General features: G+C 39.0%; 1 protein-coding gene across 3 annotated transcripts in view; it reads right to left on the minus strand.

The window, feature by feature from the left end:
* Nucleotides 1–952: 952 nt before the first annotated feature.
* Adam7 (ADAM metallopeptidase domain 7) overlaps nt 953–27,268 on the minus strand; it is a 37,804-nt gene continuing 11,488 nt past the window's right edge. Inside the window, exons 8-23 of one of the 3 annotated variants that reach the window (XM_006986359.4) lie at nt 25,068–25,139; nt 23,008–23,177; nt 20,158–20,242; nt 18,291–18,421; nt 16,205–16,379; nt 14,687–14,776; nt 13,125–13,320; nt 12,670–12,772; nt 11,539–11,725; nt 9,788–9,868; nt 9,063–9,141; nt 8,511–8,616; nt 8,047–8,146; nt 4,878–4,940; nt 3,169–3,225; nt 953–2,135 (exon numbers count right to left, since the gene is read on the minus strand). In XM_006986359.4, coding sequence (XP_006986421.3) covers nt 2,091–2,135; nt 3,169–3,225; nt 4,878–4,940; nt 8,047–8,146; nt 8,511–8,616; nt 9,063–9,141; nt 9,788–9,868; nt 11,539–11,725; nt 12,670–12,772; nt 13,125–13,320; nt 14,687–14,776; nt 16,205–16,379; nt 18,291–18,421; nt 20,158–20,242; nt 23,008–23,177; nt 25,068–25,139 — 1,740 coding nt within the window. In that variant the 3' untranslated portion in view covers nt 953–2,090. The remainder of the gene's footprint in view (nt 2,136–3,168; nt 3,226–4,877; nt 4,941–8,046; nt 8,147–8,510; nt 8,617–9,062; nt 9,142–9,787; nt 9,869–11,538; nt 11,726–12,669; nt 12,773–13,124; nt 13,321–14,686; nt 14,777–16,204; nt 16,380–18,290; nt 18,422–20,157; nt 20,243–23,007; nt 23,178–25,067; nt 25,140–27,268) is intronic. The other 2 variants (XM_076545266.1, XM_076545265.1) reach the window with 2 other exon arrangements.

Here is a 27,268-nt window from a genome sequence, read left to right on the forward strand (position 1 = left end):
AAAAGACTTCTCATTTGGCTTCTATGGGCTGTTCCTAGACACCTGCATTGGCTCTCCCCTAGGGACTGTTCCTGGACCCCTACATCACCTCTCTGCCCCTGTGAGGACAGCACCTCTGTTCTCTGCAGCCTCATTATACCTTTCTTAGTCATTCTGTAAAATGTATAGCAGTATATTATTGTGTATCTACAAGTTAATATTGGTAATTATAATAAAATGATAGAACCTGTGACTGTCAATAGCCAGGCCTGCTACCCAGCTAAATCACAGCCAATGCAGCTAAAGTAGCACTTGAATTTGCTGTTGTTTGGTACATTGTGACATTGTAGAAAGATACAAATATGTTTGTACTTTTCACACAGCACACTTGGAGCAGGACTTCTCACTGAATAATGGAGTTGTTCTTTTATGCCTCATAGATTTACATATATTTTAGTGTCTTCAGGTGTAAAAATATTACCCATGGACCATTATTTTTTTTCTTACAGTGCTGAGATGGCCCCTAGACGTTTTAGTGGTGAGCTCTACCACTGATCTAAGTCAACAGCCCACACATTTTCAAGGGCAGGTCTCCCTATGTAGCTGAGACTGCCTTGAGCTCACTACACAGCCTAGGCTGGCTTCAAACTTTCTAGTCCCTTGCCTCTTTTTCCCAGGTGCCAGAATCGACTTTCTCCTCCCCCTCTTCCTCTTCCTCCTCCTTCTTTCTTTCTCCTCCCCCTCCACTTCCTCCCCTCTTCCTCCTCTTCTCCCTCCCACTCCTCTTCTCCCTGACCTGACCTACCTATACTCTCCCTCCTCTCGCCCCCCTCCCATATAAGCTACATCGCCAGCCCAATATTCTCTCTTAAAGAAGCAACTTTGGTTAAATCCGTGCTGAGTCATGAGGGTTCTTAGGGAATAAACTGCAGCGGCGCAGCAGCAGAAACATCACCAAGGACAGGACACTCTGTTCTTTTCCAGCTTTTATTTCATTGAATCACAAAAATTTCATTTAGCGTTTGAGATCTTTATTTCAGGATAGGGGAAAAAATAGCAAAGCTTCAGCAGGCTTAACAGTTCCCAACAAGTAAACAGAGACTGTGAGAGAGTGCTCCCCACCCACAGGTATCTGTACAAGGAAACAACCCCACACAAAACACGAACCCATGGGCCTTCAGAGATCTGCAGGATGGAAGCTGCACACTAAGCACTCATCCGTGTATCCCGGGGGCCTCAGAGACCCAGCATGCACACAACGAGGTGGAGGGAACTTTTTAAAATCCCTAACATCTACAGAGCTTCTTATAGAACATTAGAAAGGCAGACCTAGGAAACCAGAGTTTCTATACCCCAGGTTGTAGATGGTATGCTATATGACTATTCTGTAGTCAATGGGGCCAATCTTTAGTTCCCTCCACTTTTAATCAACTAGTATAACTCACTACCCTGACCTTATCTCCCTGGAACTTCTATAGGGAGACAATTTCATTTAAGCCAGATTTCAATGGTATAGCTTGAAAATCAAAATAGGCACTCTTTGTTTGTTTTGATCTTTCTTTTTTATTTTTAGTTCTAGGAGTTGATCCTACAGTGTCCTCCACTCTGCTGTACCACTGAGCTCATTCCTAATGACTTGACTTGAGCTCTCTTTGCAGCCCACATAGATCCTGAACCTGAGATCATCTTGCCTCAGCCTCCAGGGATCCCAGCCCTGGGTCACCACATCTGACCTGAAAGTAAGCGCCATTATGACCATCACAAAGTAACCATTCAATCACTAGCCCTGTTTGTTTCTTATACGTGAGGCTTTAAATGCTCACTGTCCAAGTTTTAATTCTTATAAAAGCGACAAGATTAATATTGTGCAAGCAATTGCTAGAGCAGAGAGACTTCCTATTTGGACATTGAGTTAAAGCCCATTGGAAAATTCATACACAAATTTTCCAGAGCATACAGTCTGTGCTATAGGCTGTGGGTTCTATGACTAAATATTAACAGAAAGAAACTGTTTCTCTTGAACATTTTCTATCCAGATAAGGAATATTTGGAAAAACAATCAAAATCTGTTCAGCAGACATCATGGCTGGGGTGATCTGCAGGGAAGCTCTTCATCCCAGTCTTGCACAGCCGTTTTGAATATCCAGTTTCAAGTTCTAAACAGAAGCAGATGGTGGAAAATGAGTTGTTTTCTGTAAAATCTGTAAACATGTGTTTCAGTCCCTCTTTTATATCTACAAATTAGGATGAGTTTCATGGATTCTGTCTTACTAATTTAAACTAATTTAAAATTATTTACGTGTGTGTGTGTGTGTGTGTGTGTGTGTGAGAGAGAGAGAGAGAGAGAGAGAGAGAGAGAGAGAGAGAGAGAGAGAGAGAGAGAGAGAGAGAACATACAGTACAGCTGTGGAGATCAGAAAAGAGAAAACAACTTTAGGGAGCTGGCTCTCTCCCTCCACCATGGGGTCCTGAGCTGGAACTCAGGAGGCTGAGTCTTCACAGCAAGCATCTCTCCTGATGAACTTCTCATTGGCCTATTATTCTGCTTTTTTGCACACCCCTTAGAGAGTAGTCATGGTTACTTATGCTCTAAAATGAATGGGCCAATCACAAGAGAGATGGTGAAAGAGAAAAGGCAGAAGTTCAGAAATACAGGAAAGAAATGCTTGTTCTGTTTCTTTGATAAAAAATACTTAAATTTTTTTTTTCAGTACAGACATAGTCATTCAAATGGGACAGTGCCCCTCACCCACGGTCATCGGTTGACTTGGTAAGAAAAGTCTTTGATAATGGAGCAATTTAATAAACAGTGTTCCCTTGCCACAGTAACCAGCCCATCATACCCTTTAAAGTATATCACGGAACCCCAAGTCGTGAGTATGGCCAGTAAAATCTGAGCAAAACTCTCATTTTTGTTATTTCTAGAACATCTTGTTAGTCTGACACTGTTGATTTCTAGCTTGGTCCTTCCACATAGCTTAAAAGTCTTAGTGTAAATATGCATTGGAGTGTACTCTACAGAAATTTCAGAGTGTCTGTGAACACAATTTCAACCACCCTGTCATCTGGTAAGTGCAGATGATAGCTCTAGTCAGTGAATGAGTAGGTAAGGTAACACCTACCAGAATGCTGAAGAATTCCGGCATTTGAATTTTAAATAGGGATGTACTCCCTGTCATAGGAACCTACCATGTTATCACCTTGCTTGGGATCTGCAATTCCTCTTGAGTCCTTGCTGATAGATTTCTATAACACATAACATATGTGTTGTCAGGAACTGAACCAGCTATTGTGAGCAGCACACACATACACATGCATGCTCATGACACTCACACAGGGCAGACTTCTTGTTAGCAGCATACACATGCATATGCATGCACATGAGCACACACACAGGGCAGAGCACTTCTTGCTCTATGAAAAACAACAACAACACACCTAAGGTAGTTCATAAATCATTAATGGAAGGGGAGGCTGAAGAATTTCTGCCTAGGGGAGGTCTCATGAGAAGACACATAGTTCTAGTATAGTGTGTGAATCTCTGAGAATATGTAATAGAAGAGACTTTTCAAGCATGTCTACTGCAACCCGCTAGAGCCATGTTCTGCAGGGAATGCAGTTGGAAATTTTCACACACAGCTTCTTTTAGGCACAATATGAGATCCTTTCTGTGACACTGAAGAACCCCAGACAGAACTACTCTGATCACAGCCTTTTGGTCATCCACTTAGAAAACAGCTGGTTTTAAATTGCTTATTTGAGCATCTTGATGTATATACATCTCCTAGCTCCAAGTGTGAGGTACCTTCCTGTGAGACTTTGAAGATGCAGGATTTGGGTCATTCCTGGAGAATCTGTAATAATTCTTTGTTTTCAACATCTTGGTTAACTGAGAGTCCAGAGCCCTGGAGCTAATGAAAGCCTCAGTGAAAACCACCACTGTGTTTCTGTCCCTCAAAACTGGGACCAGGATGGGGGTGATTAATAAGGCATTGATTTGAAAACAGAACTTAAATAGCAAAAACAAACTCAATAATTACAGAGACTAATACCAGCTAGACCACTTCTGCACCCACCCACCCAAAAGACTCTAAACCCTACCAGGGAGGTTCTGTGACATCCATTGTAATGCTGCACTATTCACAATAAGAAAATGGAACCAGTCTATGTGTCCTTCAACAGATAAATGAGGGAAGAGAAACAGTCGTGTGCACAATGGAATTGTATTCAGTCATAGAGAAAGATAAAATCATGAAACTGGAAAGAAGGTGGATGGATCTGGAAATTACTCCAGTAAGTGAATCAACCCACACTCGGAAGGACAAATATGTCTCACGTGTCTCTCCTATCTTGACCTTGGCTTTTAATTGTGCATTTGGGTGTGGCTATAGATCACAAAACTAGAAAGAGCACTTGAGACGGGGAAAGTGGGTTTTAAGGAAAGAGGTGGGAGGAAATGGTAATAGAAAACAAGTGACACAAAAGTGGAAAGGGGACCAGGAGGGGTGAAAGGGTGCAAGCTGGGAATGTGGGTGAGAAGCAGAGAAGGAAGACAAACAAAAACAAAGTGTGTGTGTGAAGAATGTCACACTGAAACCCATAACTATGTATTTTAACTAAAAACAGTTTTTTTAAAAAATCACAGTTAATCAACAAGAGACCAATTATGATTATTGTAAATGAAGTATGTCCTGGGAGTGCAGGCTCATTTCATTCACTTCTGCTCAGCCCCACCATGCTAAGCATGTGTTCATACTAGCGTGAGTTAGTCATATTTCAGGCCAATATCTGGGTGATGTTACTGGGTCTTTTCAAGGAACTAATAGTAGTTAAGTGACAACCAAATGATTAATGAGATGTACACAAATGGGCACAACCAACCAAGAGAAGGTACACACCAGTGTGATGTAGTGAGGACTTGAAAAGCTGGATGGAAGGCTTTCCAATGACTCTGCAGTACTCTGTTGATGAAAAGATGTTATTAACCTGCAATTAGTACTCAAGGAAGGACCACGCATTCCAAGACCACAGAATGTATTTTCTACCCTGGACATAGACCTAGGAGATGTACAAATAAGAAAAGATGTAGAAAGAGTAATCTTCCCTAGATTGCTGTCTTACAAATGAGTATGTCTAAGATCTGTTCTATAAAGAACACCCATGGGAGAAGATGGGATTTTCTTAGTATGCTATGGCATGAGTAGCACCAGATGGGTCTGCTAGTCTCCAGATCTCGAAAGTTCTGTCGGCATTCTGAAAAGCCACAGCCACTTACATTGTTATGGACCTGGAAGTTCTATGAGTGCTCCCAAACTGCCTATGAATATACAGATGTCTTGACTGAGGTGCCCCCTTTTTAATTTACTTTCTGTTAATTCCCCAGGAGACAGCGAAACAACTAGAAGGCAAGGCCCAGCAGAAGCAAGACCTTGGAAGGCACTCCTTTCCAAAGAGAAAAAGTCAGGGATCATTCATCTCTCTCTCTCTCTCTCTCTCTCTCTCTCTCTCTCTCTCTCTCTCTCTCTCTCTCTCTCTCACACACACACACACACACACACACACACATTATATATATATATACATTATATATATATATACCCATACATAAATATATATATATGTATGACTAAAGATGTCTTCTCCAAACCATGATTTTGATGAGGATTGGCCTTCCATGTAGAGTTAATACATCAAAAACAATTATTCAGACCATTATTATTCATATAATTCTATGATAAATAATATTAACCCCTCAAGATGAGATTTCAGATCCCACAGCTTCCTGTAAAGTCCATAAAACTCTATCATATTGCTTGCATCATCAATGTTAAGGTGAATTGTTCTGACTCTCAACAAATTTCTCTTTGAGTATTCTACTTAACCCCAAATGACAACAGCCGTTAAGGAGCTTGTAATCTTGTTGTGTTATTGAGTAATCTTGTTGTGTCATTGAGACAGGCTCTCTTATGGCTGAGGCTGGTTTTGAACTCTAGATTCTCCTGCCTGCATTTCTCAAGTGATGAGATCACAGGCATGTACAACTGGACCCAGCTTAAACTTGCAGCCTTGACAAGTAGCAAATATGTCCCAGCTCTAGTTAAACCCTGGGCTGGCTTCTCTGACAGTTGCCCCACCCCCACCCGGGGTTTAGATAGCTTCAACTTGACTCTTAGTTCATGAAATGCCCCTAATTTACACACATTAATTTAAGGAAACTCTAATCAGGAAAGCAACTGCAAAGCTCATAAGACATAGTAGATAATTCACATATAGAGAGCACTAAATACACACCAGACACTTTGCAAAGTATATCGACTTTTTCATTTAAATCCCGGGGGCAACTATGTAAGACTGATACTAGCATCATATATTTTCATGCCAAAAAATTCTCCATGTACAATTAAGATTTGTATTTAACTACCTCAGCATTAAAAATGACATAGTAAAAAGCAGAAATTGTTAAGGAGATAATAAACTATCATATAGTACGAGTAAGAGGAATTATTCATGCCTAAATATTCCAGTAGAGTTCAGAAATGTTTTTGTTTTGTTTTGTTTTGTTTTGTTTTGTTTTGTTTTGTTTTGTTTTGTTTTGTTTTGTTTTACCAGTGGCCTGTGAGCATCATGAGGGTGGGTAGCAGATATTCTGCAAATATTAGACAAAACCCAGAATTTTTGGAAGCAAAGCATCTGGGCAAATGCTTCAAAATATCTGGAACTGTACCATCAGACTTGCATCAAAACCCTCAAAGTTCTGAATCTTAAAATACTGGCATTATAGGCTGAAGCAATGGCTTAGTGCTTAGAAGCACTTGCTGCTCCTTCAGAGGGCCTGGGTTTGGTTTCTAGAACCCACACAGTCACCCAAAACTGTACATAACAGTACATGATTCCCAGTTTCAGGGACTTTAATGCCTTCTTCTGGCCTGTACAGCACCAGCACACACGGTGCATATACATGCCTGCAGGCAAAGCACACTAAGAAAATAAAAACACATCTTTAAAAAAATTATCATTCTGTTTTTGTTGACAGTGTATCTAAATCAGTTGACTGATAACAACAACAACAAAAAATTTTTCTCTCTCTATCCTTTCCTCAAGATTTGGGTCCTAACAGGTACTTTATTATTTTGTTAGGGCAATCTTGTCAAGAATGGCATGAGTTACTTATATTAAAACACAAACTGCCTGGCAAGATGTAACAGTGGCACATGGCTATAATTCCAGCACTCAGGAGGCTGAGGAAGGAGGGCAGCCTTAAATTTGAAGCTAGCCTGGGCTGTTTTTCATTTAATGTGGGAGTTCCTTAGAGTTTCTTACTGAAGTTTCAATTGAGAATTTTTTTCTAGTCCCTGTTTTTTATTTCTAATACAATATTATTTTGACAACATAGTTTATACATCGTCTAAATTCTTCTGAATTTAATTCAATTTGTTTTATACCTTAGAATATGATTTACAGTTGTAACAATTTCCATTAGTACACAAGATAATATTTTATGTAGTAAGTGCTTTCTGCTCTGAAACAAGTCTTGGTTATTGTACAATATCTGTGTGATTCTGCCTTCCTCCCTGCCCCTCATTTACTTATACAGCGAAAGCTTCACTTGTATAGCACACACCTCAGTAAATGGCTTCCAAGTATCTCCCACTTCACTTAGCTTACGGTGAACTCTACATTGAAAACAAATACTTGCCAGAGAGACAGGGTCAGTGAGATGGCTCGGTTTGCTAATGTGCTTAGGCTTACACAACACTAAGGACTTAAGTTTGATCCCCAAAACCTACTTAAAGGTGAAAGGAAAGAACTGGACCCAGAAAGTTGTCTTCTGATCTCTCTTTACACAGACAGATGGCAGGCAGGCAGGCAAACAGATAGACAGGCAGGCAGGCACGTACGCGCACGCGCGCACGCACACACACAGTCAGGCACACAGGCAGACACATATACTCACACCATACACATATGTATATAGATTAATAATAATAAATTGAACACCTCAATAATAAAAAATATATGAACATACATGTGACAGTTCATTAGCTGTCACAAGTGAAAGTATCTCACATGTAAGGGATGGATGTCTGTCAGAATTGGTTCACTCCTTGTGTGGTGCTCATCAGGAAAGTATCCTTTATTCTCTACTCCCTGCATTTCTCTAGGAGAGCTGTAAAAGGGGAAAATGGAACCTTGATTATGCTATTGGAATAGACAAGTGATTACAATTAAACCACACATGATACATTTAAGGATGTGTAGCTTGTAACTTGTAACAATTCAATTACAATAGCTCTGAGAGAAACCAACATTTGTATTGTATGAAAGAGCTGAATAGATTTCAATATGTAAAGAAGTCTGAGAAGCATGGAAATACGTATTTGGACACAAACAGGCATGTAAAAGTTTGATTTGGTATTCTTATCTGGTCTTCAGTACTAGACTCAGACCACCCCACATTGGTATGTTATGTGGCCACAAAACTGGTATGTACTTAGTAATGACCTCCTTTGACACAGAATATGTAAACATACTTTTGAATTTGCTTTATCTTGATGCATTTCTGGTAACGAACTAATAATACGACAAGTCCAACACCAATAATAACCATGACAAGCACAACGACCATGATAGAGACACCTACAACATAAAAACAAATAACACATTTTCAGCTGGACTTTAGGACAGTAAAACTTACAAACTCACTTCTTCCTGAAAAGACTTTAACTCCCTGTCTTCCCATATGACACAAATTATCATCTCTATTAACAATTAACAATCCACTCCAAGATTCCTGAGTGCTTAAGGAAAGCCATAGTCAGCAAGAAAACTTTGACTTGTTAGCTATGAATCACCTAAAGAAAAGGCATTGTGTTTGGGATTTCAGAAGTCATAAGTGACAGTTGGCTAGAAGATGCATTAATTCTAAAAGGTCAGTGTAGTAAATTTAGTTTGGGTCTCCAAACATGCAAAAGAATAAGACAGGACCATTAACACCTGTGGAGAAACACAACAAATACATGGCAGATGAGACACAGCTTTCTTGGTGGGAGACTCCAAACACATGTGAGAATTATATTCCTTACTGGTAAGGTTTAAGGTTTCTCCCCAGTCAGCAATTATTGGTCCATCCTCACACTGGCACTCATGTTCGTGGTCATCCACCTGGAAGAGCAGTCAATCATGTATTATTGTTATGGAATGGCTGAGAAAAGCTTTGTTTTGCAGCTCATTTACGTTAATGGTAGTTTTGCATCAGGCCCACACATACATATATACATATCTATAGATATTTAGTACTTGAAAGGATATCTGATATATATCTTAATAAATTTTAAGCAATAACTGGGTGTAGGGATGATGTTCCACCCAGATATAAACCAACAGCATTGAGCAGTGTTGAGCTGAAAACAAATTTAGAATTTGTGTGTTTTTGCAAAAGCTTTGAGCTGATGTTGATACTGCTGTAATTTAACTCTAAGTGATATTAGGAAAAATAAAAATTTAAACTTCATGTTTAAGCTTTATGTATATATATATATATATATATGTACATAAATAGGTTTCTAAATTATCAATATAGATAATAAATTATTTGCCTGTAACACATTGTAACACATTGGCAGTGTCTATGTTTAATAATATCTGGGCTGGTTCTTTGTACTGATTTTATTGATTATACATAAAATGTAAATAAAATATATAGCTCTTTAAAAGAATAGGTATAACCCTAACACAGGCTCAAGAGTGAAGACTAAGGTAAGAAAAACAGGTTGCTATGACACTACTTTAAGAGGCAACGAAATCTCACAGCATTGTCATCACACTGGGAGGGGCAGCTGGTTGAATTGTAGGCCTTTTCCATTGGAACACATTCGCCATTGCTACAAACCTAGAGAGGAAGTAACCGGCATGAATTAGAGTGATGCAACACGTGATTTGACAGAATGACAAACGGAATTATACATCCCCTCTTATGTGGCTTAATTGCATGTTGGAAGCAGCACTAGGCAGGTTGCTTCCGCATCTACGGCACCCATGTCAATCTCCCCATGGGGATCATAAGCTCAACCAAGTTATAATACTGAGAAATGTCTTGCTTTGATTTTGCCATCTTGGGGTATTTAGTCAAAGATAAGTGCAAAGACAGTTTCACAATTCCCCTATGCCAATGGACAGAACAACACCCCGCCTCCCCATCCCGATCTCCTTTCCTATTCTTTTATTCTTCCAGTCTTCCACAGTTCCTCTCTTCCCTCCTCTTCTCTTGTGCCACATTTTCTTTTCCTGTTAGTGCTGTACTCTCACCAAGCAGATGGGAACCAAGGAGCCCTGTGTTGTGTTTATGTAGGAATTTCTTTCTTCAAAAGACTTTTCTGTACTCTCATGTTTTTAAAGAGTTAATTCACACTAATGAAGATAGTGACTCAACCTGAGTATCCACCAATAGATGATGGACAAAAAGTGTGCCAGACATACAATGGAGTATAACTCAGCTGCAAAATGAATAACAGTGCGGCATTTGTGGCATCTTGAGTAAGTGTGGGAGGCAGATTATGTGAGACAAGCCAGACACAGGTTGGGAATTTCACATGTGAGACAGATTGGTAATTCTCAATCACACACAAAAGGTACAAACATTGATGTTAAGGAAGCAGAGAACTGGATTGTGGCTTCCAAAGGCTGGTGGGGTGGCCAGAAGGGAAAAGGGGATTCCAGGTAATAGGTTTAAATTTTCAATTAACCAGGAAAAATAATTTCTAGTGGTTCACATAGCAGAGTGATTGTAATTAATAATACTTTCATGTATATTTTAACATAATCAGAAAAAAGGAATTTGGATGTTCTCAACATAAAGAAATGGTCAGCTATTAAAGTAGTGTCTATCCTAATTTACTCAAATTTGGTTATTACTCATTCTACATATGTACTAAAACATTATACTGTACCCAAGAAATATAATAATTAACTATGGGTCATAATAATTGCTAAAATCCAGACTATATAGTAAAAAGCATTTCCTATTTTCTCTCTGTAAAAAAAAAAAGAGTGTAGCAAATCAAGCTGAAACCTGAGTAGTCACAATATCCTGCAGGTAACCAGCGCTCTTCCTTTGGATCAAGTATGCACTGGTTTCCACAGCACCAGGATAGCATTTCCATGGCCATGCTCTGTGTAGGACATTCTCAAGTACACTGGTCTGTAGGCCTTGGGAATCCAGCCCAATTACCAAAAGCCTAATACTTAGCCAGTAAATATGACTGAATGAATAAAATAAATGAAGAGAGCTTGCTGACATCAGTAACATTAATTGGAATAAAAGTCATGTACGATTTCATTAAGTGCCTATTTTAAGATACCAATTAAACATATTTATAACAATTACATATAATTTAGTATAACTACAATTAAGCAAGAATAACATTACCATATTATTGCTACCATCTCCCTCAATAATTTACAGGGAAAGTGGCCATTTTTTCCCGTTTCCCCATCTAGAAGCCCCTAGATGGGAAGCCAATCCCAGTACCTCATCATGTTTGGGAGCATCTGTTCTCTTACCATTCCCTCTCCACATTTTGTTCCAGAATTAACCAGACCAATGTCTCTAGAATTGTGGTATAAAAACATGGTTTTGCATTTCATGGTCACGTTCTGCTTCTGATTCTTAAGGTTATATGTTTTATCCTCTCCCAGGAGTGATGAACGCTGACCTCCGGTACAGAATATCTTTCCACATTTGAGATCTCTGAAGGAAAAAGCAGAATGTTCTCAGACTCAGGACCAGGAGCCAAAGCAAAGTGTCAGAGATGAGACAATCAGCCCAGCTGCTTTCCTCTAAACCTCATTTGTCGGCAGATTCAGGGGTCATGGTAGGCTGAGAACGCTCTCAGACCTTTAGAGCCCCAACTGTAAGAACTGACATAAATAGATAAGTATGTGAAATAATCACTGAAAGATTTCTCAGTTCTCAAAACTCAATATTCATTAAAGCTCACAAAGAATATTTATTAGTAATTTGGATTAGCATAACTTTGATGGGAACACTAAGAACTGTGTTTTCCTCTCTTGATAGTAACTAATTCTAGCAAGCTGGGGGTGTCTAGCAAGAGGGTGTGGGTGGGGGTGGAGGGAGGTGGAGGGGGTGCTGCTGGTCTTGTAGCACCCACTGTAAAGTGAGACAGCCACTGAACGTAAGTAATGGAGAGGGAAGTAAAGGGCACTCTGTTTTCACACGGCGTATGCGGAAACGAAGGTGAACTTGACTGGAGGATTTTGTGACTGTTCCTTTCACTCCAATCCCTATGTTGTCACATGTGAAAGGCCACACAGACCTGGAAGGGAGCTTAACTCACGTAGATCAGTCTCACTTCCAACTTCTTTAGAAGCCTTCACTGCTTTCCCTCACCCTTTCATTTTTTTCCCCTTTGAAACATATTTTCCACTGCCCTGGTTCGGTAGCATTCTCTTCCTCCCTGTTTTCCACCCATCTTACCCCTCTTCGTTCTTTCTATTCCAGGACCCCAGCTAATAAACACAGAGGGAAAATTTAGTCAATGAAGCCAGGGGTGTGTGCTCACCACGCTCCCTCCTCCTAATTCTCAGCGAAATCAGATTAACAGTTACCAGAATAGAAGCCCCCATGAGTTCTCAATACACTTTCATAGAGATCTGTTTCCACTGGGCACTTACTTCTCTTCACAGGCAACAAATGTGTTTCCCTTTTTTGTGCAATATCCAAATCTGTTTCCTTTTTTATTCATCTTGTAGCAAAGACTGTGACTCTCTTGTGCTCCTGGGGTTCAAAATTACATGATTAAAAAAAAAAAGATGAATACTGAGAATCATAAAGTACTTCATTTCCTAATACAGTTAAGCTTGCCAAATCATACCGCAGAATGGCGCAGTAAAAAAGAGTCAAAAATCATTGAGAAATACTCTATTGAGTCAGGAAAGGTTTTTAAGTAGGAATAGAGATATGTAAGAGGCACAGATGCATGCCAGCCCTTATAGAGAGTCAATTAATTACATTGTAAGTAAAATCATTAATAGGGGTTGCAGACAAAGATGCTAGATGAGACCTTGAATGTACATCACCAATTATATTATCTCCAATTAAATCCCAAATTCATCCCCATGACTCTCACCATCATTGAACAGCTTTGAACATTGATCATCCAGAGTGGGACACTGCCCCATAAAGCAGTAACCTTCTCCATTCTTGCAAGGAAACCCATTGGCCCGGAACTTGTCCTTAGGACACTCAGGGGAGTGGCCAGTACACAGCTCAGAAAAATCACATTCATTTTTCGCTACTCTGCATATGGTCCCTTCTTTCTTAATCTGTTGAATAGAAACAAATATTGGAATCTTTGATGTGTGAGTTGGTGAAACTGAGTACATAGGCAGAAAGCTGACTTAATTTACCTGTGAGAGACAGGCTCACAGCTTCCTTCTTCTTGATGCTAAGTATTATTATCATTTGTAGATACCATGGTATTTATGTGACTTTAAGAATAAGAAGATAGTGAGGTTTGTTTTTTTGTTTGTTTGTTTGTTTGTTTTTTTTTTTTTTTTTTTTTTTTGGTTTTTCGAGACAGGGTTTCTCTGCATAGCTTTGCGCCTTTCCTGGAGCTCACTTGGTAGCCCAGGCTGGCCTCAAACTCACAGAGATCCACCTGGCTCTGCCTCCCGAGTGCTGGGATTAAAGGCGTGCGCCACCACCGCCCGGCAAGTGAGGTATTTTTTTAAAGCTTTGTTTATTTTATATGTATGAATGTTTTGCCTGCATACATTCATGCCTGGTGCCCACAGAGGCCAGAAGAGAGCACCAGACCCCTGGAGCTAGAGTTATATCTGCCTTGTGGGTACTGGGAACCTAACCTGCATCCTCTGAAAGAGCAGCCAGTGCTTTTAACTCATGAGCCTATTCTCCAGACCAAAACTGTGTTTTTGAAATTTGGAATTACAAAAGTCTTAGGTAGAGTTGACATGGGCAAAAGTGGTAAAATGGGAAGATCTTTTCATTTACCTTGTATTTTCTTTGTTCTTTGCTCTAATATATCAATCCAACAAATCCCTACCCATCTAGTGCTTAACACAGAATCTTTGTCACCAACAGATAACAGTTTTACCACATAAACTGTAACAATATCCTGCCTCTCATTGCTCAGGGGAGTGCCCAAAGGTATTTTCTTAAATGTATGGAATTCCTAGGAAGAGTTGAAGATACATAAAATAATTCCTTTCTTTGTGAGCTTGCAATTCAGTGGAGTGAAATAAGCATAAGTAAATTCCTTGGCACTATCTGAATTTCTGGTCATTTTTTTTCTAGCTCCTATCTATCCCTAGGCATTAAGTATCTATGTATACTCTGTTCTCCTTTAGATAAACTGTTGCTGGGATATCAATTTCCCTCCCACTTGAGGTTAAATAGATTGGAACTGATTTACACATGGCTAAGAAAAGTGTTGGTCATGTGATTTCACTCCTAAAAACACCAAGTGATGCTCGCCATCTTCTCTATTACTCAGACTAGAGCACCATCTGTTCAGACATCAGAACATTTCAGATTAAATACTCCTGGGTGTTAACAAGGGACACTCCATTCTGGAATTGGCAATGCAGGGCCATCCATGGCCAGCTAGTGCTTTGTCGACCACACACCTAAACTGAGAATGCAGAAATCCTTGGGAACCAAGGGTCTCACCTGACACGATTCGCAGCACTCTCCTTTCACACAAGTGAATCCTGGCTTCAGGACACATCTATGTGCATCACAGCATGGATTAGTGCATTCCTGGCAAGATGAAAATGTAAACATCGCAAATGGCCTGGTATATGGCTCCCTTTTAATGGTCTAATTACTTGTGCCCCTTCAAGAGCTCCAAAGAAATGTGGGATCCTTGGCTTAGGCATGTGAATCAGATTACTGGTGCAGCCTGTATTGGGAGCTTCTACTTTGTTGCCTTCTCTCATGCTTCTTCAGTACTTCCCAGTTTACGAACTCTCATTGGTGGGAAGAGTCCAAAGACAGTGACCTTCCAGCCCCTGTTGTCTGACTCCCAAACTCCGTTGCTTCTTGGTGCTGAAGTATGATGGGAGATACTACAATGTCTAAAGATCTGATCTTACCTCTGGCTCGAGATGCCATGAATTACAACCTGAACACTCTCTCTCTCTCTCTCTCTCTCTCTCTCTCTCTCTCTCTCTCTCTCTCTCTCTCTCTCCCTCTCTCCTCAATATATTATTATATCATAACAATAAAACAGTCACACCTAGTGAGTGCCCAGCCTTCTTGGACAAAATTAAAACTTCAGAGACAATTATCTGTCTACTTCTCATTGGTGAAGGCCTCTATACATTAGAACAGAGCTGTGGAATATTCCAAAACATTCCTGGGGCCAGGGGATCTATCCAAAGCCAGCAGCTTTTCTTTCCGTTCATCTGAGACATTGAAGATCAGTTCTCAAGTTCTCTGGGGAGGTCGGCCCCACCCTCACGACAGTGTCTCTTGATTGGTGCCCCATTGCAGCACTTTGAACTGCGCAGTGTCTAGAGCTAACGTGGAAAACGTTGTCTGCAGCGTGCAGGCTCAGAAGGCTGGTGGGGATGTAAAATAAAGCTGCACTAGAGAACTACTCGCTTCATATTTTAACACATCCCCAGAGGTTTACACACCCCTGTTCATTTGAGGTGACAGTAGTGGAGGATGAATATTTATTCGATGAGCTTCTAAAAGCAGACTAAGAATTACTTGAAAATTTGCCTCCAAGGCTTTTTCTAAATGCTCCAAACTTCAATAAGTATGTGAAAAATTTGAAGGCCTTTTGTCCCTCTATTAAAAGAGAATTTTCTATAATTACAACACTGCACAGCTATGAGATAGACAAGCTTCCCAAGGCTCTAAGTAAAACTTGACTGACGAGGTGATGTTTTGCAGAATGGCCACTACCTACTGTCAGACTTAAGGATATTTCTCACAAAACAAGGCAGTTAACATATAAGCTAGGCAAATGGAATGCTGCTGGTCTCCAGCAAGGTCATCACATGTGACTTGAGATTTCCTAAGAAGGCTTGAAAGGAGGTTGCCTCAACAGTCAGTCCCCAAATAGATAATAAAAACAGCTTCCTAAGGCTTCACTGAGAACATGATCATCTGCTATGATTCCAACGGAGCACCAACCCTGTGCTCAGGGTTGTTAAAGATGATATCATTTGCAAATACCTGAACTGGTCCACAGTCACACTCTTCTCCTTCGTCTACCTTCTTGTTCCCACAAAATGGATAATCAATTAAGTTAGTAGGAAGTGGATTGTTGAGTATGCATGCTGGTTTCTGATCCTTCAGATATTGCTGGTATTGGGCTTGGCTGCATTTACTGAATTTTATTCCAGGGATGCTAGAGATGAGATGAGGTAAAAATAAAGGATTATAGCATGAAGGACGCTATAAAAATTTAATGAGGAGTTGGAAAAGAAATGCAAATGCTAACTGTGAGAGCAGAGCCATGGCCCAGCTCCTTGTTGTGTTCCAGAAACAACTAAGAAATGCCATTTCAGTGAAAAACTTGGGCTTTGTGTCTTCTGACAAATCCTTCCTGAAACCAACAATTGGTTGTCTGTGCTTCCTGCTTCCATTTACCCTCTAATGTGTGCCTCTTATTTAAAAAATATTATTTTGGCCGGGGCAGTGGTGGCGCACACCTTTAATCCCAGCACTCAGGAGGCAGAGCCAGGTGGATCTCTGTGAGTTCGAGGCCAGCCTGGACTACCAAGTGAGTCCCAGGAAAGGCGCAAAGCTACACAGAGAAACCCTGTCTTGAAAAAAAAATATATTATTTTTATTTTTATGTTATGGGTGTTTTGTCTGTCTTTCTGTATATCTATGGACCATGTGTGCAGTGTCTGCAAAGGCTAGGTGGGGGTGTTGGATGCCCCGGAACTAGAGCTAAAGACGATTGTAAGTCTTCATGTAGATGCTGGCAATTGAACCCCAATCCTCTGTAATAGCAACAAGTGCTCTTTAACAACTGAGCCATCTCTCCAGCCCCTAATGTGCCCTCTGTAATATAACCACATAGTGACATAAATCTGATTTACCATCTCTGAAAGATCATAAACTTCTCGACAAGTCAAGGAGGGCATTATGTTCAGTTCTTTAAAAATAACCACGAGTTAACACAGTACCTGATATGGAGTAGGTCTCTATTATACTTGTGGAACTCAACTCCTTAATAATATTAGAAACATCCTTATGACTTCTCACTACCTCTCTTTAAGCTAACACTTCATTCCCTCTTTCTTCATTTGGCTTGATCCCCTTCAATGATTGAATACAAAGGACTTCTAGAGAGTTGAGTCCATTAAGTGAGGTTGGTATGACCTTGAGAATATTATTAGTTTGGTATCAGTTACTGAGTTCTACTCTGTGACCGTCACTGCATTTCAAACTTTAATCATTTTAAAAATATTTGTTTTAAAATTATGTATAATTGTGTGTGTTGATGTGTGGGTATGTCTACAGATACCCACTGAGGCCAGAAGAGGGTATCAGACTCCCTGGAGCTGGAATTACAAGTGGTTGTGAGCTTCCCAACGTGGCTGCTACTAAACGTAGGACCTCTGCAAAAGCAGTATGTGCTCTGAGCCACTGAGCCATCTCTCCAGCCCAACACTGTATCATTTAATTAATTAACATCCATGAGAACCCCCTGGCATTAACAGACAATATTCTTACTTTTCCTGCCACAAAGGAGTCCACAGATGCACAGGACTGAGGCCGGAACACATGATAAGCCACTCACTCTATATTGTTGAGCAACCTGTCATTGACATCTACTTTACAAAGAAAAATGAGTTTTCTCCAAAGTAGTCTTACTGGGTACATTAACCACACTTAAAGGTTGACCCTATGCCCAGAAGCAAATGGCCAACAGAAAACAAACTCAGTGGTAGATTTGTAGACTCTTGTCTTACTGACTTTGATTGAGCACTTTTTGCTTTACTGTTCTTTTGTTGGGATATCATGATTTCTAATTTTGTGTTTTAATGGGTTTGGGGATTTTGTTTTGTTTTTGTGTGTGTGTTTCTTGTGTTTTTACTTTGTTTTTTTTTTTGTTTTATTCTCTTTTTTTTTTGCCTGTTTATCTTCTAAAGAGAGAGAGAAAGAAAGGGGGTAGAGTTTTGTGAGTGGGGAGAAAGAGGGAGGAGTTGGGGGAAGCGAAAGTATGATCAGAATATATTATATGAATTTTTTTCAAAATACAAATATATATAAAATAAATTTATTATGTATATTATCAGAGCCTCACCTTCCACTACCACCCATCACACATTTTCCCACAGGACAGGTGCATGGAAATTCATCATGTTGCATGCCCAGGCTATGTCCCAACTGATGTGCCATTCTGTTCCCAATTATATTTACATCTGGTAGAAGATCCTGATTGAAAAAAAAGCCATATGAGATGTCTATAATTGACCCCAAAGTAGTACATAGGTATCACTTTAAATTAGTGGTTGTAAGGCTCAGTTTCTAAATCTTTGTTAGTTAGTATGGATTTGGGAGGGATAGACTTCATTATACCTCATCTATACTTCAGTCCATGACTATAATTTATAATGAAATTGGACAAATGACTTTTTATATATTTCTAACTTTGTAACTTTTTGGTGTACAGCATACTCTTATTTGTTTTATTGGCAGAGACTCATTTTTCCAAACAGCTAAAATCCATTAATTAACGTTACTATGTCTCACTGCTGTGTCCTTCCAAAACTTGTGTTTTGAAGCCTTAAGCCACAAGGACTGCAATGTTCAGACCAAGGGGCCATTTTCCCATCAGTGGTAACAATATCCTATCCAAATAGACTCTGGAGAAACTTCTCTCTCTACTCTATCATGGGATACACAATGAGAATGTGTCAATCTTAAGCCATGAGGTAGACCCTTGCCAGTTACAAATGTGTCAGGTCCTTGGACTTCTCAGCTTTTAGAATTATGAGAAATACATTTCTGTGGCTTATAACCTACTCAGTTTCTGATATTTTGTTACTGAATCCCATGGGGACTTAAGACAAATGCCCCACCCAATTTTATGAATGGTGTTGGTGTCTTCTCTGTACTAGATATTCCAGATATGAGGGGTTTGGTGTTCTTGTTTTTCATCTGTCCTGCCATATTGAGCAATAATGCTATATAATCTTGTGGAGGGAGTTTCTGTCATGAGAAACCTCTGGAAGTCAGAAATATAAAATCCATGGCAGAATTGGTTGTTGTCTTGCCTCATAAACCTTGTTCATGCTTTAACCTATACATTCATAGAAAATCAAACCCAAAGAGGGATAGGCCATCCAGAATAATAAATTTAATTTGTTCATTTCATTTTGCTCATATGAAGCTTCAAAGGTTTCTTGGTTTGGCTAAAATATGATAATTGAAATAGTAATAGCTTCATTTGGGGGGGTAAATTGACTTTGTAGGCAGATCTTATGTCATTTAGATACTAAAGGCAAATCTTTAGTCATAAAAGTGATTATAAAATAACCAGTTGGTGAGAGTACTTGAATAAATACTTGCTATTTTAAGGTTGGCTCCCAATAACACTAAGCTGGGGAAATAAATACAAACATTCATGTTTTCAACTATGTCTCCAACAGAGTTACATGGATAGCATTTCCTGGAAGCTGTGAGCCTTGGAGAAAGGTCATATGAGCAAGGAGAGACAACAGCTCATAGGTCCTCTACTTGCTGAACATAATTTTCAAGGCTGTCTCGATGTGACACATTAAGTGGCTTTTATACTTGTTTATTTTAGTTTAAAAACAATTATAATGATTAAATCCACCTAAACGTAATGGACCTTATTTGTCTTTATAAACAGTTATATTTAATACATTAAAGAGTTTTACAGCTATGGGATATGCTGTGGGGGTTTCATACCTGTCCTTCTGAGCTTTGAACTGTGTTTTACCTTCATTATTCACCTACAGTTTTTCACAAGACACATTTGTGATTTTCATTTACTGAAGGGAATATAGGTCTCTTCATGACATACCTTGGAAAATATAGGTCCAACACAGATCACACATGGCTTTTCAATGTGTTTCAAATAGATATAAAAAATTAACTTAAATATTTGGGCAAATGGTACACTTTTAGGAATGTTTTAGGTCTACCTTAACAATGCTGCATGAACGAAGGGCCTGGCACATTCCTCCTGGGTAAGCAATTCCTTGCATAGGTGTGTAGAGCCACTTCCCACTGTAGACAAGAGACAAGAATACTGATTCTTCATCTGGCTGAACAGTTTTATTAACACCAAATTCAAACTGCAGTGAACCACCATAGTGGTCACCCTTTGCTCTTGAAATAACCTTCTCATCTCTGAAGTTATAGACACCATGGATGACCTGAGTTGATACTGGGCTCATTTAAACCTAGAGGCACTGAAAAAGCCAAATGTGGTCTTAGGATGAATTGTGAAACAAAAAAATGTAATTTATTCTAAGAAAAACAAAATTAAAGAGGAAGAATCTCATTTTTCTTGATTCTATTTTACCTTGTACTCAACTCTGTATAAAATAATTTAAATGACAAAAATAAACAAAACTATAGCAAGCTAACCAATTAATCTTTAAAGTGTTTGAGAGGGAAATATATTATAGTGAATGTACTCAGAATCAGGGTTATTTGATTATGGTTGATAACATTTAAAATTGTTTATCAATTATGGAAACTTAGAAGGGCAATGATAGTTCTAATTCAACATTTAAATGAATCCTTGTATAAAAATAAGGCTATTCCCATAACTTCTAAAAGGATAAGTGTCTACATTATAGGCATATAATTTTCACTTGATTTGAGAGCAGTGGTTAGATTTGGGCCTTTGTAAACAGAGCTATTATGATCTAGAAGACAACACATAGAATATTAGGAAATTCACATACAAGAACAGAGGTAAGCTGAAGGGACCCTTTTTAGCCTTTTATTGTTTTAGTTAAGAAGATGAACTCTGTTTCTATCCCTATGTTCAATGTCTCAATGCTTTGCCTTGCTTTTTAGAGGAGCTTTGTATTCTGGGCTTGCCAGTCTTTGGAGACCTTAGAAGAACACGAGAAATGTGAAGAACTAGGGAAGGACAGGCCAGAGGATGACTTCTCTCAAAGTCATCTGAATGTAAACATAACACAATTATAATGTCATATGCATTGTCTTTCCTTCTATATCTATGTTACTATAGATGGAAGATTTCAATAACTCAGTGCATAAGAAGTCCCAAATACAATGCCCAGGTAGATAGTGAGATGCCATCCACTTTAAGCCTCTGTTTCAAACAACTTATTGATCTGAAAAGTTACTTGTGAAATAAGAAATGTTATTTTATTAAAATAAAATATTGTTCTTCATTATGCCTATTTAGATAATGCTAGGTGTCCTAAAATTCACATGTGGCTTTGTGAGATAAGTCAGTAGGTAAAGACACTAGCTGCCAAGGCTGACACTCTGAGTTCTATCCCCAGGATCCACTTGGTGGGAGGAGAGCACTTACTCTTGCAAGTTGTCCTATGATCTCCACTAATTCTCTCTCTCTCTCTCTCTCTCTCTCTCTCTCTCTCTCTCTCTCTCTCTCTCTCTCACACACACACACACACACACACACACACACACACACACACACACCATAAATAATAAACAAATATTTAAATATTAATGCACAAATAGGGAACTCTGTCTTTCCTACCATGAAGTTTTTGGTGATATTTTATTGTGCTTCATCCCCTATCCTTTTTGGTCATGACAGTGTATGAATGTCTACACCCAAGGTAGGCACAGATACACTCCTAAAGAGAAATGCTGTGGACCCATCAGATAAAAACTGACAGTCTGGCTTGCTCTTACCTGTCTACTAAATGACTAGACTGGACCTCTCATGACAGGCTTTAGAAACTGCTTGCTTCTGAGCTCAGCCTGAAAGCTCAGCTCTAGTTAACCCTGGAAAGAGGCTCCACAGACTAGATTTGCAGAACTCTGGAGAAGTATTGGCATTATAGGCAGAGAAGCAGATAGGTAAAATGGGTGCTTCCCTAAGACGTGACTTTAGCAGCATCAGAGGACATCTGAAAGCTACTATTCTTCCCATGTAGCTCTCCCACAGTGTGATATCACTTAAGATAACAATGGTGCTTATTACCACAGAGCCAATAAAATCCATTCCTATATTTATCACCTGTATAATGCTAGATATTTTGAACAGAGGAATTAATAATTAAGGAGATCCTCTCAAACTTTTATGTAGGGATATTGAAGCTATAGCAGGATAAACTTACCAGATCAGATTTTCCAGAAAGCCAGGTTTTAGTGAAATATTAGAGGCTGACCTTGGATGGTGATAGGAAATACCTATGGGTCCCCAACTTAACTTTGCTCAGACACATTTTCGACTCTGCATAAGGATACATTTTTTCTTTACAGTCTTAATTAGTATTAGCAAAAAATATTATTAAATATTCTACTTGGGAATTTTTCTATACTCACAATTAACATTTTCGTGTATAATAAAAAATCCCTCCCAATAAATAATTTTAAATGTTATTGTGTTGATTATTTGTTTTACTTTCTTTTTCTTTTGTGTGTTAGAGTGTGTGGTTTATTTGCATGTGTGTACACATATGTATGCCCATGTGTGTGCATGAGAGGCCAGAAGAGGGCATCAGGTGTCCAGCTCTATCATGCTATGGCCTTATCCCCTCAAGACAGGGTCTTCCACTGAGCCTGGTGTTAGGATTGGTGGACAGCAATCCCCCATGACTCTCCTGTCTCTACCTGACTCATGGTGCAGAGGTCACAAGAGCTAAAAGAGTGCATGGCCACACTTAACTTTTTACATACGTGCTTGGGTTCAAACTTAGGTCCTCATATTTTCATAGCAAGCACTCTTACCCACCAACCCATCTCTTGAGCCCTATTTTCTTTTTAAATAAGAATAATCGCCCCAATAAGTGGAGGAAAATAGAACAACCGCATACCTCAGTAAAATCACATGATCAAAGTCCTTCCTTTTTTTGAGAACTGTTTCTTGCCAAGTGGAAAAACTCATTAAGGTAGTTTCTAGATTTGAAGATATTTCTATCTTGTCTCCAGTTGACCATATTTCAAGGCCAGCCAATGTCACATGGATGTTCAAGGTTTTATAAATCTGTTCAAAGAGGGGATAATTTTCACAAAGTCAAATTGTTAGAAGTTTCTTTCATTATTACCTGTATTCCCCTGTGATAAAAAAAATTCAACTTGTTATGTGAATGATTTAAACTTTTTTCCCTTTTACAACTGAATTTAGGTTTTAGTTCTCTGAGGGGGCAAAACAGGTTTCTCTCCCAACAAAGGGCACTAATCAACAACATCTTTACATTCAGGGGTGATGGAGAGAACATGTAGAAGGCCTGAGTCAGCCCCATAATGTCTCAAAGACAAATCCTGCAACTCCCACCTTTTTCTGAATCATATCTGGACTTGCCCAAATTTTCCCAACTTCGTCCAACATTGATAAAACTGAATCTCAGTCAATTAAAAGTATACCAATGTGCTGCTGCTTGCTTGACCTGTTTGAGATGACCTAACTGTTCCTAAAATTCCCCTAGCTGTGCTAAAAAGAAGCCTGCACACTCCCTTCAAGGTCACTTTGTACTTGTGTTTGATCTCACATGCTGGGAAATGAATGCTCTCTGTTCTGGCATATTATTCGAGTCTGGAGTCTTCCTTTAGCATTTTCACAGACCCACCCCTATATTATGCATTTTAAATAGCTCAGCTCCTGTTTCATAAATCGATATATTGAAAGCTAATGAAGGTTATTATATAGAATATTGGGTAAATTTCCATGAATTTCAATAAAGAAACAAATATGGTAAAAAAAAAATTGTTCAAAAAACCTTAATTTCAGTATAGAGATAGAAATGATAAGCATGAATGAAAATAATAGAAAAAATTAAAGCCTTTCATGAACACATTAGAAGGCTATAAATAATCACAGGAAGAATCCTGCTTGCTCCACCTGAATTACCCGAATTGAAATACAAAGAACTGAAAGAATGAAACAAACAGAAGATAGGGTCTAATGCAGTGAGAAAGGCACATGCCATATGACCTAGCATTGCAACTGCTTAGTATTTATGTAAAACAAACGAATATTTATTTTTGCACCTAAGAGTGTGCACAGATGTTTAACGTAGCAGAAATGCAAATAGAAAAATGCCCTTCAACTCTAGAATGAAGCACCACTAATCTAGATGGGCTACTTCTTCTAGTATCTTCTTTTGCATCTCCTAATAGATCTAGGATGTGTTCAAATGATTCAGCAAAGAAAGATGAGTAAAACTCACAATTTGTTTTAGTAGCAGTTCTCATTAATGTTTAGATCCACTATAATCTTAATAGATTATAATGAAGTTGTCCTGATTCCAATGACAAGCCATAGACAATAAATTACAGCATGACTTTTTTTGTATACACAGACACAGAACACTAAGTTTAATGTAGTGTGGTCTAATATTTACATTAATATTTTAGTTCTCAAACTGTTGATATTGTTTCATAATTTTTATGTGAGCAGAGACTTAAAATTTTTATTATTTTTATCATTACAGTGTGTGTGTGTGTGTGTGTGTGTGTGTGTGTGTGTGTGTGTGTGTGATGGCAGGTACATATGGCAAGTACCTGTGTGGAATCTGAGGACAATTTTGTGGCATCTGTCCTTTCCTTCTACATTCCTGAAGATTCCAGGGTTTGAACTGGTGTGCATCAAACACTTTTCTTTATCCACTGAGGAATCCTACCAGCCCCCAACCAGTGAGCAAATTTTGGAATTTATTTAGATATTAAGTGTAATTTACCTAGTGAACCAAAACTCCAGTGCTCTGGCATGTTGCTGATCGTTTTGAGAAGAATTTTATTAACTGGTTGACCTGATGGATCTGTGGCTTATGTTAGCTCAATGTCAAGATGATTACTACAGTCCTTTCGGAAACCTGCCCTAAAAAGTCCATTGCATTTATAGTTTCAGATGGATTCAAATCATATCAAAACTTACCATGTTGACAAAATTGACCATTCCCCAAATTCGTTTCCTTAGCTTGTTTTGGGGTCTACTATTCCTGCGGGACTGGAAACACAAATATAGCATTTGTTACTTATCAATATTGAGAAAAGGCCCAACAAAATACTTCACTTACTAAGAGATATTGTTTTTTTTTTTTTAAAAAAAGAAGAAGCCTCTAGAGCAATAGAAAACAATTCTCTTTCCAATGAGCTAAACACTGAATGAGTTATGAAGACAGGAGAGCTTTTAGACATAAAATAACTAGACATAGTGGTCCCTGAAGATGCGCTTTGGCTTAGCCCTATTTTAAGGTCTTCTTTTGAATTTGGTCATCCCCGTTTCCAATTATATTACATCTGTTGATTTTTTTTGTAAACACATCTGCTTAGTCTTCTTTAGAGCTCATTTTTATTCCTAAGCCACAACTGTGAAAGTTATATGACAGCCATTGCTTTGCAAGCATCAGCAAGTTTCCTGCTCCCCTGACTCCTGAGTACCTGAGGGTAACAAATCACAAATCAGAGGGTCAAACAGACCCTACATTGAGCCACAGAGGGGAAGGAAACTGGCCATCTCTTCTCTGCAGGACAAAGTTTAGAAGGCCACATCGACTTAAGGGCTCTGAGTTTGAGTCTGTTCTTATAATTGCATTTCTTTACTAGTCATAAATGAAATATATTGAACAGTAGAGGAGGATTTTCCATCTGAACACACTCAGTCAGTTTCCTTTCATGCTAAAAATCAGAGCCAAGTATGACTTTCCTGAATCCTGCTGGAAGTCTCTGAAATTCTTCTCTGTCGTGTCTTCCTCTTGACTATATTGAGCAGTTTTCTTCACCTTTCTGGGCATCTTGTACGTATTTTGCTTGTACGCATTTACAGTTTCTCTTTCAAGATGTCTGTTTACATCTTGGTTTCTACTACCATTCACTACTGTTTCCTTTGCTCCTACGCGATCCTTAAATTCTAGAAGATAAACATGACTTCTAATAGTCATTTGGGAGGGATCGCCTAGAATACACTGTAAAGACAGTGTCTGAGGCTGTCTGGGAGACCACAGAGTTAAGGTTTGCAACTCAAGGACAGTAGAGGGGAGTAGAGGGGAACCTTTACCTTTTCTTCCAACCCTTCATCCAGTGCTTAGTCCTAGCTGGCACTCAGACAAGTGTGTTCTTCTTTCTCCTTGAAGTTGCTAGGTCAGTGGTACCAACCATATTTTAAGTATGCTTTCTTTCCCCCAATCCTTTGTCACTGCCAGATATTTTGTGCCAAATTTGAGGATAATAATATTTTCAGTGATGTTTTAAATATATTATTCTTGAAATATACACAATCTCCTATTACTTATAAATTGTATGCTGTGTAAATTGTAGAGTTAACGTACCTCTTTGCTTCAACTGATCTGAAAAATATGTTTCGTCCCCCACTTGTCTTCACTGTTGGAATTTTTCATACATTGCTATCTGATTTAACATTTATTTTTGGAAAACTCATAAGGATTGCCTCTCAGAGACCATCTGCCATTTGGTTGCCTGCATGAACTCACCACTGCCTTTTCATGCAGCTTTTCAAGTTCATTCCTCTTTCATAGTTGGTACCAGCTCTTTACTTCCCTGTGCTCCATAGTGATTTCCTTGCTACGTCCTCTGCCTCATGCAGTCTCTCTTCATGTGTGTCTAATCTCTGTTTAATTCACTTGGAGATATGCACTTTTTCCTCTTACAGATGCTAAGGTAGCTTTGTCCAGAAAGCTCATCATTTTATGTAGCCTCTCTTTTACTGTTCCATTCACTTTGCTCTATTCATTTTTCATATTTGCAATGACTTTATCGATTCCCCTAGTATACAGCATAATTGGCTTGTTGACAGTTCTTGGACAACTAACCTATTTCCTGTTACATTGGTTGGCTGCCTCATGAGGTCCATTTTATCTAGGGCCATTGAAATGGCTTTATTGGGAAATTTCTACTCATGCTCTAGTTGTTTACCAGATCTCCAAACAGTTTATATGTTGGAAATTTTGCTTAGTATATCAGCAATTGAACACTAGATGCTGGCATGCCTGATGTGGAGCATCTGCACATAGCACAGACCTGGAGTCTGTCTTCCAGTGGTTGCCATTTTCCCTGCCATGGCTACAGGCAGACAGGAAGTTATTTCTGTCTTCTGAGGTCCTTGGGAGGATCTTTGGT

Source organism: Peromyscus maniculatus, chromosome 9 (genome assembly GCF_049852395.1).
Source record: "Peromyscus maniculatus bairdii isolate BWxNUB_F1_BW_parent chromosome 9, HU_Pman_BW_mat_3.1, whole genome shotgun sequence".
In the NCBI taxonomy this organism is placed as follows: domain Eukaryota; kingdom Metazoa; phylum Chordata; class Mammalia; order Rodentia; family Cricetidae; genus Peromyscus; species Peromyscus maniculatus.